The 15,882-nt window shown below is 38.9% G+C and overlaps 1 protein-coding gene across 16 annotated transcripts in view; it reads left to right on the forward strand.

Moving 5' to 3' along the window:
* HERC4 (HECT and RLD domain containing E3 ubiquitin protein ligase 4) overlaps nt 1-15,882 on the forward strand; it is a 153,913-nt gene that overhangs the window by 133,864 nt on the left and 4,167 nt on the right. For all 16 annotated transcript variants that reach the window (XR_010127504.1, XM_054436715.2, XM_054436713.2 and 13 more), the window contains 4 exons: nt 1,487-1,653; nt 2,960-3,026; nt 6,344-6,426; nt 9,797-9,980. Coding sequence is in view for 15 of the 16 variants with exons in the window: in XM_054436715.2 (XP_054292690.1) it covers nt 1,487-1,653; nt 2,960-3,026; nt 6,344-6,426; nt 9,797-9,980 (501 nt within the window). In the remaining variant the exon portion in view is untranslated. The remainder of the gene's footprint in view (nt 1-1,486; nt 1,654-2,959; nt 3,027-6,343; nt 6,427-9,796; nt 9,981-15,882) is intronic.

The following is a 15,882-nucleotide window of genomic DNA, read 5'->3' on the forward strand; positions in this document are numbered from 1 at the left end:
GCAGAGGTTGCCGTCAGCCAAGATCGCATCATTGCACTCCAGCCTGGGCAACAAGAGTGAAACTCCATCTCAAAAACAAACAAACAAACAAACTGGAACAGGGATAGAGGAAAACAGATTAGCAATATGCTTGACTGTCTTTTGGCTTATGAATTCTTCCTTAGGAAGTAGAATTTCTCCTAGGGAAATACTTCAAACTATGGACCAAAATATGCAAAAAGATGTCCATCTTATTTTTAATACTACTAGCTAGGTAGAATAACTGACATTTATTGAACCTTTAGTGTGTGTTTCAAGAACTGTGCTAAAAGTGTTTAACATATATTATCCCACGTAATCCTCACAACAACCATATGAGATAAATACTGTATTTACCTTCTTTGAAAACACAGAGGCTAGACTGCTAAACCAGGCTGGAGCCCAGGTCTTATTTAAAACATTTATTCTTTAACCATCATGCTCACAATTTTCTGTAAATACATATTACTTTTATAAAGATGAGGGAAAAAAATAAACATTTTCAGTGTGTCAGTAGTGTATGTTTCAGTTATCTAAGCATCCAAGGAGAGTAAAACAGTTAAATTTAGCAACTCATTGTACTTTTATGATACAATATACATTCATTAAAAAGTCATGTTTTGGCCAGGCGTGGTGGCTCACGCCTGTAATCCCAGCACTTTGGGAGGCTGAGGTGAGCGGATCACCTGAGGTCAGGAGTTTGAGACCAGCCTGACCAATATGGTGAAACCTCGTCTCTACTAAAAATACAAAAATTAGCCTGGCTGTGGTGGTACGTGCCTGAGGCGGGAGAATCTCTTGAACCCGGGAGGCATACGTTGCAGTGAGCAGAGATCGCACCACTGCACTCCATCCTGGGTGACAGAGGGAGACCTTATCTCAAAAAAACAAACAAAAAATAGTTGTGTTTTGAAGAACATTTAATGACATAATACTCGTGTTGTAATTAGAAAATGAGATAAAATCTTAAATACAGTGTATTAAAAATATTTTTCTGAGCTTATTATAGGTGGAAATACACAAAAAAATTTTAATCATTATTCCTGAGTGATTGGTTTACAGGTGTTTATTCATTTTCTTTTCTTTGTTTTTTCTTTGTTTTCCAAATTTCGAATGTGTATTACTTTTTAAATCAGAAAAAAGTTATAGTAATTATTTCACCTATTAACTTAATATCGAATGACATGAATATGCTTATATGTCTGGGAAAAAACAGTTGTAAAGTCATATGTATAGTACGATTTCAGCTAGATATATTTTTTTTAAGTCTGAGAAAATATGCTACGTGGAAATGTACAAAAATACTAACAGTGATGTTATCCCAGGGAGAGAGTAATGAGGATGAACTTTTGTTATTTATTACTTTTTTCTCTATCTTTAAAATTGTATATGAGCATATTTATGTAATCATAGAAAATTTAATATTTTAACTTGGAGGACATGTCTTTACTTTTTCTTATATTTTTAGACATTTGAAGACAGTGATTTGTTCCATTTGATTGGTGTTATCTGTGGCTTAGCAATTTACAATTTTACCATTGTGGACCTCCATTTTCCATTGGCTTTATATAAGAAACTACTGAAAAAGAAGCCATCCTTGGATGATTTGAAAGAACTAATGCCTGATGTTGGGAGGTTAGTTGGAAAAAAAAGTCAAAAGGTAGTAGGGTTTGGGAGGTAAGAAGTGGGGAATGTACAGAAAGCTTTCCTTCTATGAAAAAATATATTTTGTTCTTCTTGTTAAATTTCTGAAATAAACAAATGCCCTTCTAATAAAGGAAAATCCATTATGTTTCTCAGATCAAAATTTTCTATTAAAAGACTAAATTTGGCTGGTGCAGTGGCCCACACCTGTAATCCTAGCACTTTGGGAGGCCGAGGCAGGTGGATCACCTGAGGTCAGGAGTTTGAGACCAGTGTGGAGGTCAGGAGTTCGAGATTAGTGTGGCCAACATGGTGAAACCCCATGTATACTAAAATACAAAAATTAGCCAGGCATGGTGGCCCACGCCTATAGTCCCAGCTACTCAGGAGGCTGAGGCAGGTGAATTGCTTGAACCCAGGAGGTGGAGGTTGCAGTGAGCCAAGATTGTGCCATTGCACTCCAGCCTGGGTAACAGAGCAAGACTCCGTCTCAAAAAAAAAAAAAGAAAGACTAAATTTTTAGTTGTTTGACAATACCTTGCAAATATCAGATAATCACCTTAGGAAAGTAAATTTTTTTCTGAGAGTGGTTAAATGATTTATTTGGACTTTTACTTCTGATAACCTTCATTCCTAGTTTGAATATGTGAAATTTATTTTTATTTATTAAATAAAATGGATTAAAAATTGTATATAAATAAGGACAAATGGGCCAGGCGCGGTGGCTCACGCCTGTAATCCTAGCACTTTGGGAGGCTGAGGTGGGCGGATCACGAGGTCAGGAGTTTGAGACCAGCCTGGCCAACATGGTGAAACCCGGTCTCTACTAAAAATACAAAAATTAGCCGGGCATGGTGGTGGGCGCCTGTAATCCCAGCTGCTCTGGCTGAGGCAAGAGAATTGCTTTTAAAAACCTGGTGGGCGGAGGTTGCAGTGAGCCAAGATCATGCCACTGCACTCCAGCCTGGGCGACAGAGCAAGACTCCATCTCGGGAAAAATAAAATAAAATAAGGAAAAATATTAAAAATAGGTGGATACATGGCCTTTGTATTCAGAAAAGTGATAAGAACCTTTTACTAATTTTTTTCCTTAAGCATCATTTAGAAGTTTGCCATTGTGTATTCACTATTCTGAAACAAATATGAAATTACAAATTGACAAAAGGATTTTACCAAGAGGGAATGAGAAGTATATATATATATATATATATATATATATATATATATATATATAAGTAAAATAGTCAAAATATCCAATAATGTTTTTCCTCTCAGAAACATATATATTATTTTGCAGAAGCATGCAACAGTTACTGGATTATCCAGAAGATGACATAGAGGAAACATTTTGTCTTAATTTTACGGTAAGATGGAAGGACATAGGTTAGCCTGGTTATTCATCATCCCTTTTATTTAACAGCTGTGTCTTAGGGTTTTTCTTTATTTTGATGGATGGAATTCTTAAAGAACCCTTTAGCTAACATTTATTGAGCATTTACTACGTGCTAGCTAGTCATAGTACATGCATTTCATTTAATCCTCAGCAGTCCAGTGAGGTTAGGATTATCCCTGTTTTACAGATGAAGAAAACTGAAAACAGTCATTACCTTGGGGAGTCAGTAGGCATACCAGCCTCTGTGACTTAAACCTGTGTACTTTATCATTATGCTAAAGATATTGACAAATACAAGACATCCTCTTTACCCAAGTGTTCATTTTTGAGTCTGCAATTACAGAAATGCTTTAGATAGAGAAGCAAAAGGTTATTGTAATGTGAGAATATTACTACTAAACTTAAAAACATTAATTTCCACTGGTACGTTCCTTTCTGTTTCACACTAACATTCATCCTTGCCCATCTTGTCTTATTCACTGTTGGGTGACATAGATAAAACAAATGCAAATGCATTGCAATATTATTTGGAAAATGAAATTGCAAATCTTGTAAAAGATGCACAATTTCATTAAGGCAGCAAAGGGATGTGTTTTGTTTTGTTTTGTTTTTTTGAGACGGAGTCTTGCTCTGTCACCCAGGCTGGAGTGCAGTGGCGCGATCTCAGCTCACTGCAACCTTTGCCTCCCAGGTTCAAGCCATTCTCCTGCCTCAGCCTCCTGAGTAGCTGGGATTACAGGTGCATGCCACCACACCCAGCTAATTTTTGTATTTTTAGTAGAGAAGGGGTTTCACCACCTTGGCCAGGCTGGTCTCGAACTCCTGACCTCGTGATCTACCCGCCTTGGCCTCCCAAAGTGCTGGCATTACAGGCATGAGCCACTGCACCTGGCCAAAAGGGATGTTAAATAACTGATTCAGTCACATGCAAAGCCGTTGATAGATGAGGATATGGCAGAAGTAGACTCGTTGGTAATTAAATAAGAGAAAATCCATAAGTATTACGGTAAGGCACTCCAGAAGGGAACAATTTGAATATTATAAATTAGACTCTTGGAGAAATTGTAAAACCTTCAGTTTTCTTTTCCTTTTTCTTTTCTTTTTTTTGAGACAGAATCTTGCTCTGCCCAGTCTGGCGTGCAGTTGCGCGATCTTGGCTCATTGCAACCTCCGCCCCCCAGGTTCCAGCAATTCTCCTGCCTCAGCTCCCAAGTAGCTGGGACTACAGGTGCACACCACCGTGCCCAGCTAATTTTTGTATTTTTAGTAGAGACGGGGTTTCACCATGTTGGCCAGGATGGTCTCAATCTCTTGACCTCGTGATCTGCCCGCGTTGGCCTCCCAAAGTGCTGGGATTACAGGCGTGAGCCACAGCGCCCGGCCTCTTTTTTATTTTTTAAATTTTTTATTTGTATATTTGTTTGCCACCCTGCCACACACACAACATTCTCTTTATGGTTTTGTCAAAGCTGACAAAAGATGCCATATTCTGCTGTCATAAAATTTGCCAAAAAAAATTGCACGTTCATAATTTTTTCAAGAAAATTTTAAGACTATTTTCTGTCCGGGCACAGTGGCTCACGTCTGTAATCCCAGCACTTTTGGAGCCCGAGGCGGGCAGATCACTTGAGGTCAGGAGTTAGAGACAAGCCTGGCCAACATGGTGAAACCCCGTCTCTACTAAAGATACAAAGATGAGCCAGGCATGGTGGCACGTGCCTGTAATACCAGCTACTCGGGAGGCTGAGGCAGGAGAATCACTTGAACCTGAGAGGTGGAGGTTGCAGTGAGCTGAGATCGTGCCATTGTACTGCAGCCTGGGTGACAGAGTGAGATTCCGTCTCAAAAAAAAAAGGTTGCTCTCCACAAATCCAGATAACAACAGAAAAGCATTTTCCAAAGTGTGTTCCTGTTAGAATAAGGTGACCATAAAATTAAAAAACAAAAACAAAAACTATTTTCTATGAAATTTTGGTTCTTTTTCATTTGATTCAATCATACTCATGTTAGTTTCTTGAATTTTTATTGATCATCTCAGTTGACTAAAAAATTGAGTTTCAAGCTGTTTAATTTCTAATTTATCAGTCACCAAATTTGTGAATTCTTACTATATTCAAAGAACTATGGTAATTCAAACATTTCTTCCCACTGCCATTTCTTTCTCAGAGATTTTTTAGTGGCTCTTTATTGCTTGTAGAATAATAGCTTTAGAATGGGTGTCAAAGACATTTTTCTGGCTCTCCTCCTTTCATTGTATCCCTCCCTTCATACCAAGTTTTGTCATATCACACAGTATTTTTTTAATATACCTTACCTTCCTCTTTTTCAGAGCCACTTGCCATACATTTTCAGAAACTTGGTATTTATTGTAATATCTAATTTTTTGTTCAATTGATATTCTCTGTCTGAAATCTCACTGTCTTCTTAATCTTTCAAAATACTACCCATACTTGTAGGTGCTTTTCAGATGGCATTTCTTCCTCATCTTTCACACTTCCTCTAGTTTAGAATTCTGTTTGCATTCCTCTATGATCTGATAACATTTTGTTCATCTCTCTCTTATAAATGCATTTTATTATAATTATTTCTTTATATGTTACATTTCTCTTCCTTTACTAGATAGTAAACATCACAGCAGGAGTATATTCATCTAACATCCCACTTCCATCATAGTATTTTTAAATAGCAGGTTTTCATAAAAGAGGATAATATTCCAAAAAGAAGGAATAGCAAAAGAAAAGATGCAGAAGTGGGAATGGTAATATTTTTAGAAAAATTCCAGAAGTAAAAGAAATAAAAGATTTCAAAATAACTGACTATCTTTATAAACCAAATTAGTACATAACTGGAAAAACAGTCTGTGATCAAGTTTACAACAAGTGATAGAGGAGCCCTGGAGTAGCCGTTGTCATGTGGGAAGAATGCATGGTTTTCTAAGCTGAATGCATTCTCATACGTGGATTTTATCACTTGTCTAAGGAAAACATCATGTCTAATATTTTATAGTAACAATTCTAAAGTTTTATGCACAACAAATGCTTAGTTTCCTTATTAACTTACCAAACTTGGTAATTTGTAATTAATCATGGTAGGATTTCAAACTAGAGAGGATCAAAATTTCTAGTTCTGGCTTTAAGCAGAATTCTCAGATAAGCTATATGGTAGCAAAATTGTATCTCAAATTTGGTAGTTTTTTAAAATTAAATGAGAGGTAGAATATAATAGATTATTAAAATACTCTAAGTTTTGAGTCTGACATTGACTTTTTTTAAAAATTTAAATTAATAGATCACAGTTGAAAACTTTGGTGCAACAGAAGTGAAAGAGCTGGTTCTAAATGGTGCAGACACAGCTGTTAACAAACAAAATCGGTAAGTGAATTTTAGCAGCAACAGTGGGAATAATAAGATTCAGTAGACATTTTCTTCTGTACGTAGAAAACGTGTCACAACCCTAAGCTTTTACTCCAATAGAACTTTAATTTTGAGTGGTTACTGAGGAATAATCTTCCTTTTCCTCCTGAAATCCCTTGAAGACATTAAAACAAAGAGAAGGGAGAAGTGACAGCAGCAAACATTTTTGGAAGCCAGGAAACAGTAGTAACTAACTTTAGCAAACCAGAGAAAGCTGCAACATGAGATGGAAAAGAGGAGCCACGAAGCCAGCTGGATCACTTCACAAAACAAAAGTTTGGGTGCTAAGAATAAAACATACCTTTAGAAAATGCATGGTGTTTGGGGAAATGCTAGAACTCTTGTAAGAAGCAGTTAGAAACTAGTTTCCCACGCTAACATTGGATTTAAAACAACAACAAAAGAAACTAGTTTCCCTTAGCACACCAGGAACCTGGCAACTGCCCCTCTCTGGCCTGGGCAGGAGATTGGAAATTTACCTTCTGGAGAAATTGAACTAAAGGGACTGTGGATTTGCGGACACCTGGACACTGCCACAGGCAAGGAGCTGAACTGAAAACAGGGAGATTAAGTGCTAAAAGTCTATAGCTCCCTCCTCCTTGGTACCGTATAGTGAAAGATCCTTTTCTGGGGAAACTGCCTAACATTTAAAATGTAAATCCATAGGCCCCGCAGTGACTCACACCTGCAATCCCAGCACTTTGGGAGGCCGAGGCGGGCGGATCACGAGGTCACAACAACGAGACCATCCTGGCTAATGCAGTGAAACCCCATCTCTAGTAAAAATACAAAAAATTAGCCAGGCGTGGTGGAATGTGCCTGTAGTTCCAGCTACTCAGGAGGCTGAGGCAGAAGAATCGCTTGAACCCAGGATGCAGAGTTTGCAGTGAGCTGAGATCGTGCCACTGCGCTCCAGCCTGGGCAACAGAGCGAGACTCCGTCTCAAAAAAAAAAAAAAAAAAGTAAATCAATAGCCAAAGGTCAACAGACATTTAAGGAAAGACCAAAACAGTCAAAAAGAATGGCAAGAAACCAGGAACCATGCAAGTTGAAGGACAAAACTTCAGAGGAAACTGAAATCAGTATCCTCAGAATGATGCGTGACATCCAGATGGATACAATTAAAAATGGGAAAAAAAAAAACTCATTTGAAAGAAATGGAATGAATGAAATCTGTCAAAGAAAATATTTAAAAACAAACAAACAAACAAAAAACTTCCCAGAAACAAATGCCATCTTTTCAAGATTGAAAGCATGAGAAGTGGAAAAAAGATCAATACCAAGACAAGATACATGAAATTTCAAAATTTTCAGTCAAAGGGACCCTAAAACTGTCCAGAAAACCCACAGACCTAAGAATCAGTAACATCAGACACTGGAATCAAGGAACACTGGAAGCTAGAAGACCAAAATTTTGGGAGAAAATTACTTTTAACTTAGAATTCTGTATCCAAATTATCAAGTGTGTATGTTTAAAAACATTTTCATACATGCACAGTCTCAGAGATTTTACTTCTGATGCCTTTTTCTCAGGAAGTTACTGGAGGATATATTCTATCTACCAAAACAAGGAATTAAACCAAGAGAGAGGAAGACACAGGATTATAAAAACGACCACCACCACCACCAGGATTCAAACAAGCAAAGATTCTTTCTGAAGGATCAATAGCTGTGTCGATTTAGAAATAACTTGGGTTAGATCAAGAGGATGGAGGGCTCGAGGACAGAAATAAGTACCTAATATTTTGAATGAATCTAGAGGAAATGGATATTTCTTTTGGAGAAGTTGGGGATGAATTAACAAACTAAGGAAAACAAAAGTTCTTTTTAAGAGAAAAAGGGTAACCATAGAATACAGCTTAACTGTGAATAATATAGAAATGTTAACAAGTATTGAACCAAAAATTGTTATATAAATATAATGTACAGGGGAGTAGAAAGTGAATGGGACAATTATATTAAAGATTAATCCAAACCAAATTGAAATTTAAGGAATAATAATAGAACTGTGTTGTTAGAAGCTTGAATATAAATATCAGAAGGAATAGCAAAAAGAGTTAAATAGTTGCCTTTTAATAGCGGGAATTTCTGGCAGAGAAGTGCAGGACAGAGTTGCTTTGTTCTCTTCTGTTACAATTCTTTAATAGTGGTTGTTGCCAGGGAGTTGGTCCAAAGGATTATAATCCTGATTCCGCTACTTAGAAGCTTTATAACTTTAAATAAATTAGTTGATGTCTCAATGCCTCAGTGTCCTTCTCTGTTAAATGGAATGACAAATTATACTTACTTCATGGGGTTGAGAACTGGATGAGACAATATTTTAAGATACTTAGAATAAGACCTAGCACATGTAGTGCTCAGTAAATGTTGGCTACTAGGATTGTTAACTATTTGATGTTTTAAACTCTTGATATGTCTTACTTTGATAAAAATAAAGCTGTTTTTAAAATGACGTGAAAAAATTTTAGGTCCTTCTAGATATCCTTGTTTTAAAAAAATACTTGGTTCTGAAAGGCAATTTACCATTATTCGTATTGCAGAATCATCCTGTATTACTTGGAAGACAAAGATATAAAATAGTGAAATCTTCTAGTATCCATTCTCATTATTTGACCAGATAGCATCATAAAATGTTGTGGCTAGCAAAACAAAACAGACTGAATAATATTGTGGTTCAAATTCAGGGGTTAAAGGGGCTTTTTTTTTCTTTACAGTTTCCTTTTGTATCATAAGAGGTAGAAGAGAATCAGAGGTGATTGTGTATGTATTCACACGTACATTTGAAAAGAAACTACACTTGTACTCTTTAATGATTATCCTAAAAGAATGCTTAGTACCCTCTCAGGCGTTTGTTAAAGTAAATGTTGTTCAGATTCCTTGGAACCCAAGGAAAAGAAGGCTATAGTTTGTCAAATGATCTGAATCCCAAAACTCTCATTTTTTTGTCACCTATTGTTTGTAACAGATGATTCCTTTTAGGGATGCATGTGACATGATATATATAAATTCTCAATAACTTGTAAATATTTTAAAATTATTTTCATAGCCATTTGCATCATTCTGCCCATTAGGAAATGACATTTTTTCCATTAGGAATAGCCTAAGAATAACTGAATGCCTCATGGATACAGCTGATTTTTATATAGAAAGAATAATAGCTTTTTCCATAGTGACTTTGGTTTTGTCCTGTTTGAACCCTACTCATACATTCTCAGTTTTGTAGATATGTAGCAGAAATTGTAGGAGCACTTGAAGTTTTAATGACTACATTATGGATTCTTCATAAATGATTTTTATAATCTGTACATGTGTGCTTTTTCGTTTCTAGGCAAGAGTTTGTTGATGCTTATGTGGATTACATATTCAATAAATCAGTGGCTTCCTTATTTGATGCTTTTCATGCGGGCTTTCATAAGGTCTGTGGAGGAAAAGTCCTTCTGCTCTTTCAGCCTAATGAACTACAAGCAATGGTCATTGGAAATACAAATTATGATTGGAAGGAACTGGAAAAGGTAGGGGAAAACTAATCTCTGATATTGTTAAATGGAAAGGTTTATATGTGGAAATCTTGCCTTTTTATGTATTATTTTTTATTTTATACACTTTATTACTACCATTTTACAGGAAAGCACTCTACCCTTCAAACTCCACAATGAATGGATTTGAACTGTGTATGAATTAGACATCATTATAATTGGTGGTATTGATATAGAAAACTCATCTGGCCAGGCACAGTGGCTCTCACCTATAACCCCAGCACTTTGGGGTGCTTAGGCGGGAGGATCACTTGAGGCCAGGAGTTCAACAGCAGCCTAGGGAACATAGCGAGACCTGATCTCTAAAAATAACTTAGGCCAGGCGTGGTGGCTTACACCTGTAACCCCAGGACTTTGGGAGGCCAAGGTGGGTGGATCACCTGAGGTCAGGAGTTCAAGACCAGCCTGGCCAACATGGTGAAACCCTGTCTCTACTAAAAATACAAAAATTAGCTGGGCGTGGTGGCACGTGCCTGTAATCCCAGCTACTCAGGAGGCTGAGGCAGGAGAATCTCTTGAACCTGGGAGGCAGAGGTTGCAGTGAGCTGAGATTGTGCCACTGCACTCCAGCCTGGGCAACAGAGCAAGGCTCTGTCTCAAAAACAAAAAATAAGTAAATAAAAGTAGATAAAAATAATTTTAAAAATTAGCCAGATGTGGTAGCAAACACCTGGGGTCCTACCTGTGGGAGGCTGCAGTGGGAGAATCTCTTGATCCCAGGTGGTTGAGGCTGTAGTGAGCCATGATTATACCACTGCACTTGAGCCTGGATGACAGAGCAGGAGCCTGTCTGTCTCAAAAGAAAACAAAAATGTCATCTGTGACACAGCTGGATAGAAGCCCTAACCAAGCTGGGCGCGATGGCTCATGCCTGTAATCCCAGCACTTTGGGAGGCCAAGGTGGGCGGATCACCTGAGGTCAGGAGCTCCAGGCCAGCCTTGCCAACATAGTGAAACCCCGTCTCTACTAAAAATACAAAAATTAGTCGGGCATGGTGGCACACACCTGTAATCCCAGCTACTTGGGAGGCTGAGACAAGAGAATTGCTGGAACTTGGGAAGCAGAGGTTGCAGTGAGCCAAGATCGCGCCACTGCACTCTCCAAAAAAAAAAAAAAAAAAAAAAAAAAGCCCTACCCAAAGCTGAATGGGTTTTCGTTCTGCCTCAGTCTTAGGAAAACCATTATGAAATGGAGTTGTGATGTTTAAAAATCTTTGTTTCCTTTTTTTCTGATTAGTCTCTGTTATATTTTTTAGCAGAGTAATTATCAAATATTGATTCTGATAAACATTTAATAGAAAGTGCTGGCCGTGTGTGGTGGCTCATGCCTGTAATGCCAGCACTTTGGGATGCCGAGGTGGGCGGATCACCAGGTCAAGAGATCGAGACCATCCTGGCCAATCAACATAGTGAATGAAACCCCGTCTCTACTAAATATACAAAAATTTGGGCATAGTGTTGCACGCCTGTAGTCCCAACTACTCGGGAGGCTGAGGCAGGAGAATTGCTTGAACCCAGGAAGCGGAGGTTGCAGTCAGTGAGATTGCGCCACTGCACTCCAGCCCAGGCAACAGAGCAAGACTCCATCTCAAAAAGAAAGAAAGTGCTAGGTTAAGCCAGGCATGGTATCTCATGCCTGTAATCCCAGCACTTGGGGAGGCTGAGGCAGGCAGATCACTTGAGGCCAGGAGTTGGAGACCAGCTTGGCCAACATGGTAAAACCCCATCTCTACTAAAAATACAAAAATTAGCCAGGTGTGGTGGCACACTCCTGTAATACCAGCTACTTGGGAGGCTGAGACACAAGAATCACTTGAACCTGGGAGGCAGAGTGACAGAAAGTGCAAGGTTAGATCAGCTTTGAGGAAGACATATGTGAAGTTAATCCGCCGATTTTCTATCTTTCTAATATACCATCCTCTGATTTATGCATTTATAATTACTTAGATACTGTATACCTATTAAGATGACTAACATAAAAAAATAGAGCAGCACTTACCACTCTACTTTTTATGTCAGTCATATTAATTAGGTGCAAAGCATCAGGAACGTTTATACGTTGCCGATGGGGATACAAAATGGTATAGTCACTTTGGAAATAGTGGCAGTTTCTTATAAAGTTAAACATACATTTGCTATATGACCTAGCAGTCCTACTCCCAGGTATTAAATTATATTCACACAAAAATCTGTAAACAAAGGGGACAGAGTTACAGTTTTACTAGATGAAACGAATTCTGGAGATGGATGGTGGTACAACCATGTGAATGTAGTTAATGCTACTGAAGTGTACACTTAAAATGGTTAAGATACAAACTTTATGGTATGTGTATTTTACCTTAGTTTTTAAAGACTTTTTTTTTTTAATTTGCAAATGAGTAAAAAACTGGAAACAACCTAGATGTGCTTCAGTGGATGAATGGGTAAACCTATGACAGTATACCTATTCAGCAGAATAACTACTAAGTGTGAAAAGGAAATGCACAGCTGGGCCGGGCGCAGTGGCTCACTCCTGTAATCCCAGCACTTTGGGAGGCCGAGGCGGGCAGATCACCTAAGGTTGGGAGTTTGAGACCACCCTGACCAACATGGAGAAATCCCATCTCTACTAAAAATACAAAATTAGCTGGGTGTGGTGCCTGTAATCCCAGCTGCTGGGGAGGCTGAGGCAGGAGAATTGCTTGAACCTAGGAGGCGGAGGTTGCAGTGAGCCGGAGATCGTGCCGTTGCACTCCAGCCTGGGCAACAAGAGTGAAACTCCATCTCAAAAAAAAAAAAAAAAAAGAAAAGAAATGCACATCTGGGTGTGGTGTCTCACACCTGTAATCCTGGCACTTTGGGAGGCTGAGGTTGGCAGATAGCTTGAACCCAGGAGTTCAAGACCAGCCTGGACAACATGATAAAACCCTGTCTCTACAAAAAATACAAAAATTGACCCTTTATGGTGGCGTGCACCAGTAATCCGAGCTACTCAGGAGGCTGAGGTGGGAGGATCCCTTGAGCCCGGGAGGTAGAGGCTGCAGTGAGCCCTGACTGCACTCCGACGTGGGCAGCAAAGCAAGACCCTGTCTCAAAAAAGAAAAAAAAGCACTATTGATACATGCAACAACTGGATGAATCTGAGGCTTTATGCTGAGTGAAAGAAGCCAGTTTCAAATGGTTGCATACTGTATGGCTCCATTTATGTGACATTCTTGAAAAGACAAAAAATTATAGTGAATAGAGACTAAGGGTTGAGTGGGAGGGTGTGACGTCAGAGGAGGTAGCACAAGAGACATCTAAGAGCATAACAGTGATGGGACTGCTCAGTATCCTAATTGTGGCAGTGGTTACACAAATCTGCACATGTGCTTAGAACTTACAGAACTGTATACACCCCAGAATATAGCCAGTTTTACTGTGTAGTAATTTAAGGAATAAGGTTTTAAGAATAATTAGGACTTCTAGTTAAACATTATGGAATAAACATGTCTGCTCCCTCCCAAAAATATCACTAGAATGACAGAAATGGAATAAAAATAGTAATACACACACCAAAAAATAAAAATGCAATGAACAAGAGAAGAAATAGTTTTGGAAGACAGAAAGTAAGGAGATAAATTGATGAGTGACTTAGAGCAGAGGAAAATTGAATTCTAAGCCTCCAGAGGGACAGGATTGTCAGGAGGCAACTTTTTTTTTGAGATGGAGTCTCGCTCTGTCGCCCAGGCTGGAGTGCAGTGATGCGATCTTGGCTCACTGCAACCTCCGCCTCCCAAGTTCAAGCGATTCTTCTGCCTCAGCCTCCCGAGTAGCTGGAACTACAGGCGTGCCACTATTCCCAGCTGATTTTTTTTATTTTTTAAGTAGAGATGGGGTTTCGCCATATTGGGCAGGCTGGTCTTGAACTCCTAACCTCATGATCCACCCGCCTTGGCCTTCCAAAATGCTGGGATTACAGGCGTGAGCCACCGCGCCTGGCCCAAGGCAACTCATGTTATATCCTAGAATCTGAAAGGCTCAAGAATTGGTATACCATGTTACCCTTAATGGCAGGGATGAAGGTTGGACTAAGGGCAACAGAATTACTTTAAAGCCATTTTAAAGAATAATTGAACCATTCATGTCTCCTCTCCTACCCAGCAAAAGACAGCTTGGGAGAGAGGCTTTACAATTTGGGAAACAAGGTAAAACTGAGGATGCTACACAGCTGGTAGCCAGGTGTAAATCCTTCAGGAAGGAGATTGAAGGTTCTTGTGTGGTAGTAAATTGACCTGCTCAAAAGAAGCCTGTAGATAATAACTCTAAGGGGTCCCCCAGTGGAAATGGACTCCACCTCTAATCACCTTAAAATGAAAATGATATAACAGCTTCTCATCACCCTTCAGATCCTACACAATTTTTCCCTCCTTGCCTCATCTCCTGTCATTGTTCCTCTCAATCTGCCTCAGGCTTATTAACCTCTGCTGAGCCTAGATCCCTCCAGGCACACTCCAGTCTTAGGGCGTTTCTGTCCTTTTCCATGTGCCTGGAATTATCTTCCCCTGATAATCCCAAAAGATTCTTGCTCTCACTTTCTTTGTGTGTTTATACCTTCTCAGAGACCTTCCCTGGATAACTGATCTAAAATTGCAAACCTCTCTCCTGCACACGTATCCTGTCTCCCCTCGCTGTTTTATTTTGCTTCTTTGGATTTGACATAATTTTACTTAGATTGCTCCTTCCCCTCACCACAATGTAAGCACCATGAGGGCAGAATTTTTGCCTCTTTGTTCACTGCTGTATTCCTAGCACCTAGGAGAGCACTCAGTAAGTACTTGAAACCTTGCCTGAAGTGATAATTGATGTAAGTGTTCATTCAGTTAAGACAGGACATCTTAAAAAGTATATTGTAGCGGCCGGGCACAGTGGCTCACGCCTGTAATCCCAGCACTTTGGGAGGCTAAGGCAGGCGGATCACAAGGTCAGAAGATCAAGACCATTCTGGCCAACATAATGAAACCCCCGTGTCTACTAGAAATAAGAAAATTAGCTGGGTGTGGTGGTGCAGGCCTGTAATCCCAGCTACTCAGGAGGCTGAGGCAGGAGAATCGCTTGAACCTGGGAGGCGGAGGTTGCAGTGAGCCAAGATCGCGCCACTGTATTCCAGCCTGGTGACAGAGCAAGACTCTATCTAAAAAAATATATATATATATATATATATATAGGTGTATTTATACTTAACACTTTGATTTCTTCTGTTGTATATCTGATTCATTACAATTTTAGTGATTATGATTTGGAGCTTTAAATGTTCTTTCTTAATCAGGTCATGTGTGCACATTTCTACCAAACCATTTAGAGATTTAAAAGAAAAAAAAACTTTAGCCATCCTCTTTTCATTCCCCACTAACATGCTCACAGACTTTAATTCAAACAGTTTAATAAATTCCGTGCTAGAATTCAAGCTGTTTTCTTCAAACTTGTGTGCAACTAACAGCAAGTATTTTGCATATTTGAATTATTGAGAGTTCAGTGATTAAGATGAATCATGGCTACAAATAAGGAGAGGCCAAAATTCAAGAGGCCCATTAGCAAGTATTTATTGAGCCTCTACTATGTGCCTGATAATATACAGCTGAGACTATGCAAGAGATTGAAGAGAAGACAGGAAATAAGATAGAGACATGGTCTTTGCCCTAATAAGGGAGCTAGAAATTAAATGCTTAATACACAGTTTTGATTAATACAATGAAAAAGAGTTTAGTGAGTGGTACATAAGGAGGAACCTAATCTAGGCTAGATGAATCTGGGAACGCCTCTTACTAGATGGTAAGCTTCACAAGGTAAGTGAGGATTCTGTTCACTGAGGTTTTCCCAGGGCCCAAAACATTGACTAAAACTCATATATTTGTTGGAT

Source organism: Pongo pygmaeus, chromosome 8 (genome assembly GCF_028885625.2).
Source record: "Pongo pygmaeus isolate AG05252 chromosome 8, NHGRI_mPonPyg2-v2.0_pri, whole genome shotgun sequence".
Classification (NCBI taxonomy): Eukaryota; Metazoa; Chordata; class Mammalia; order Primates; family Hominidae; genus Pongo; species Pongo pygmaeus.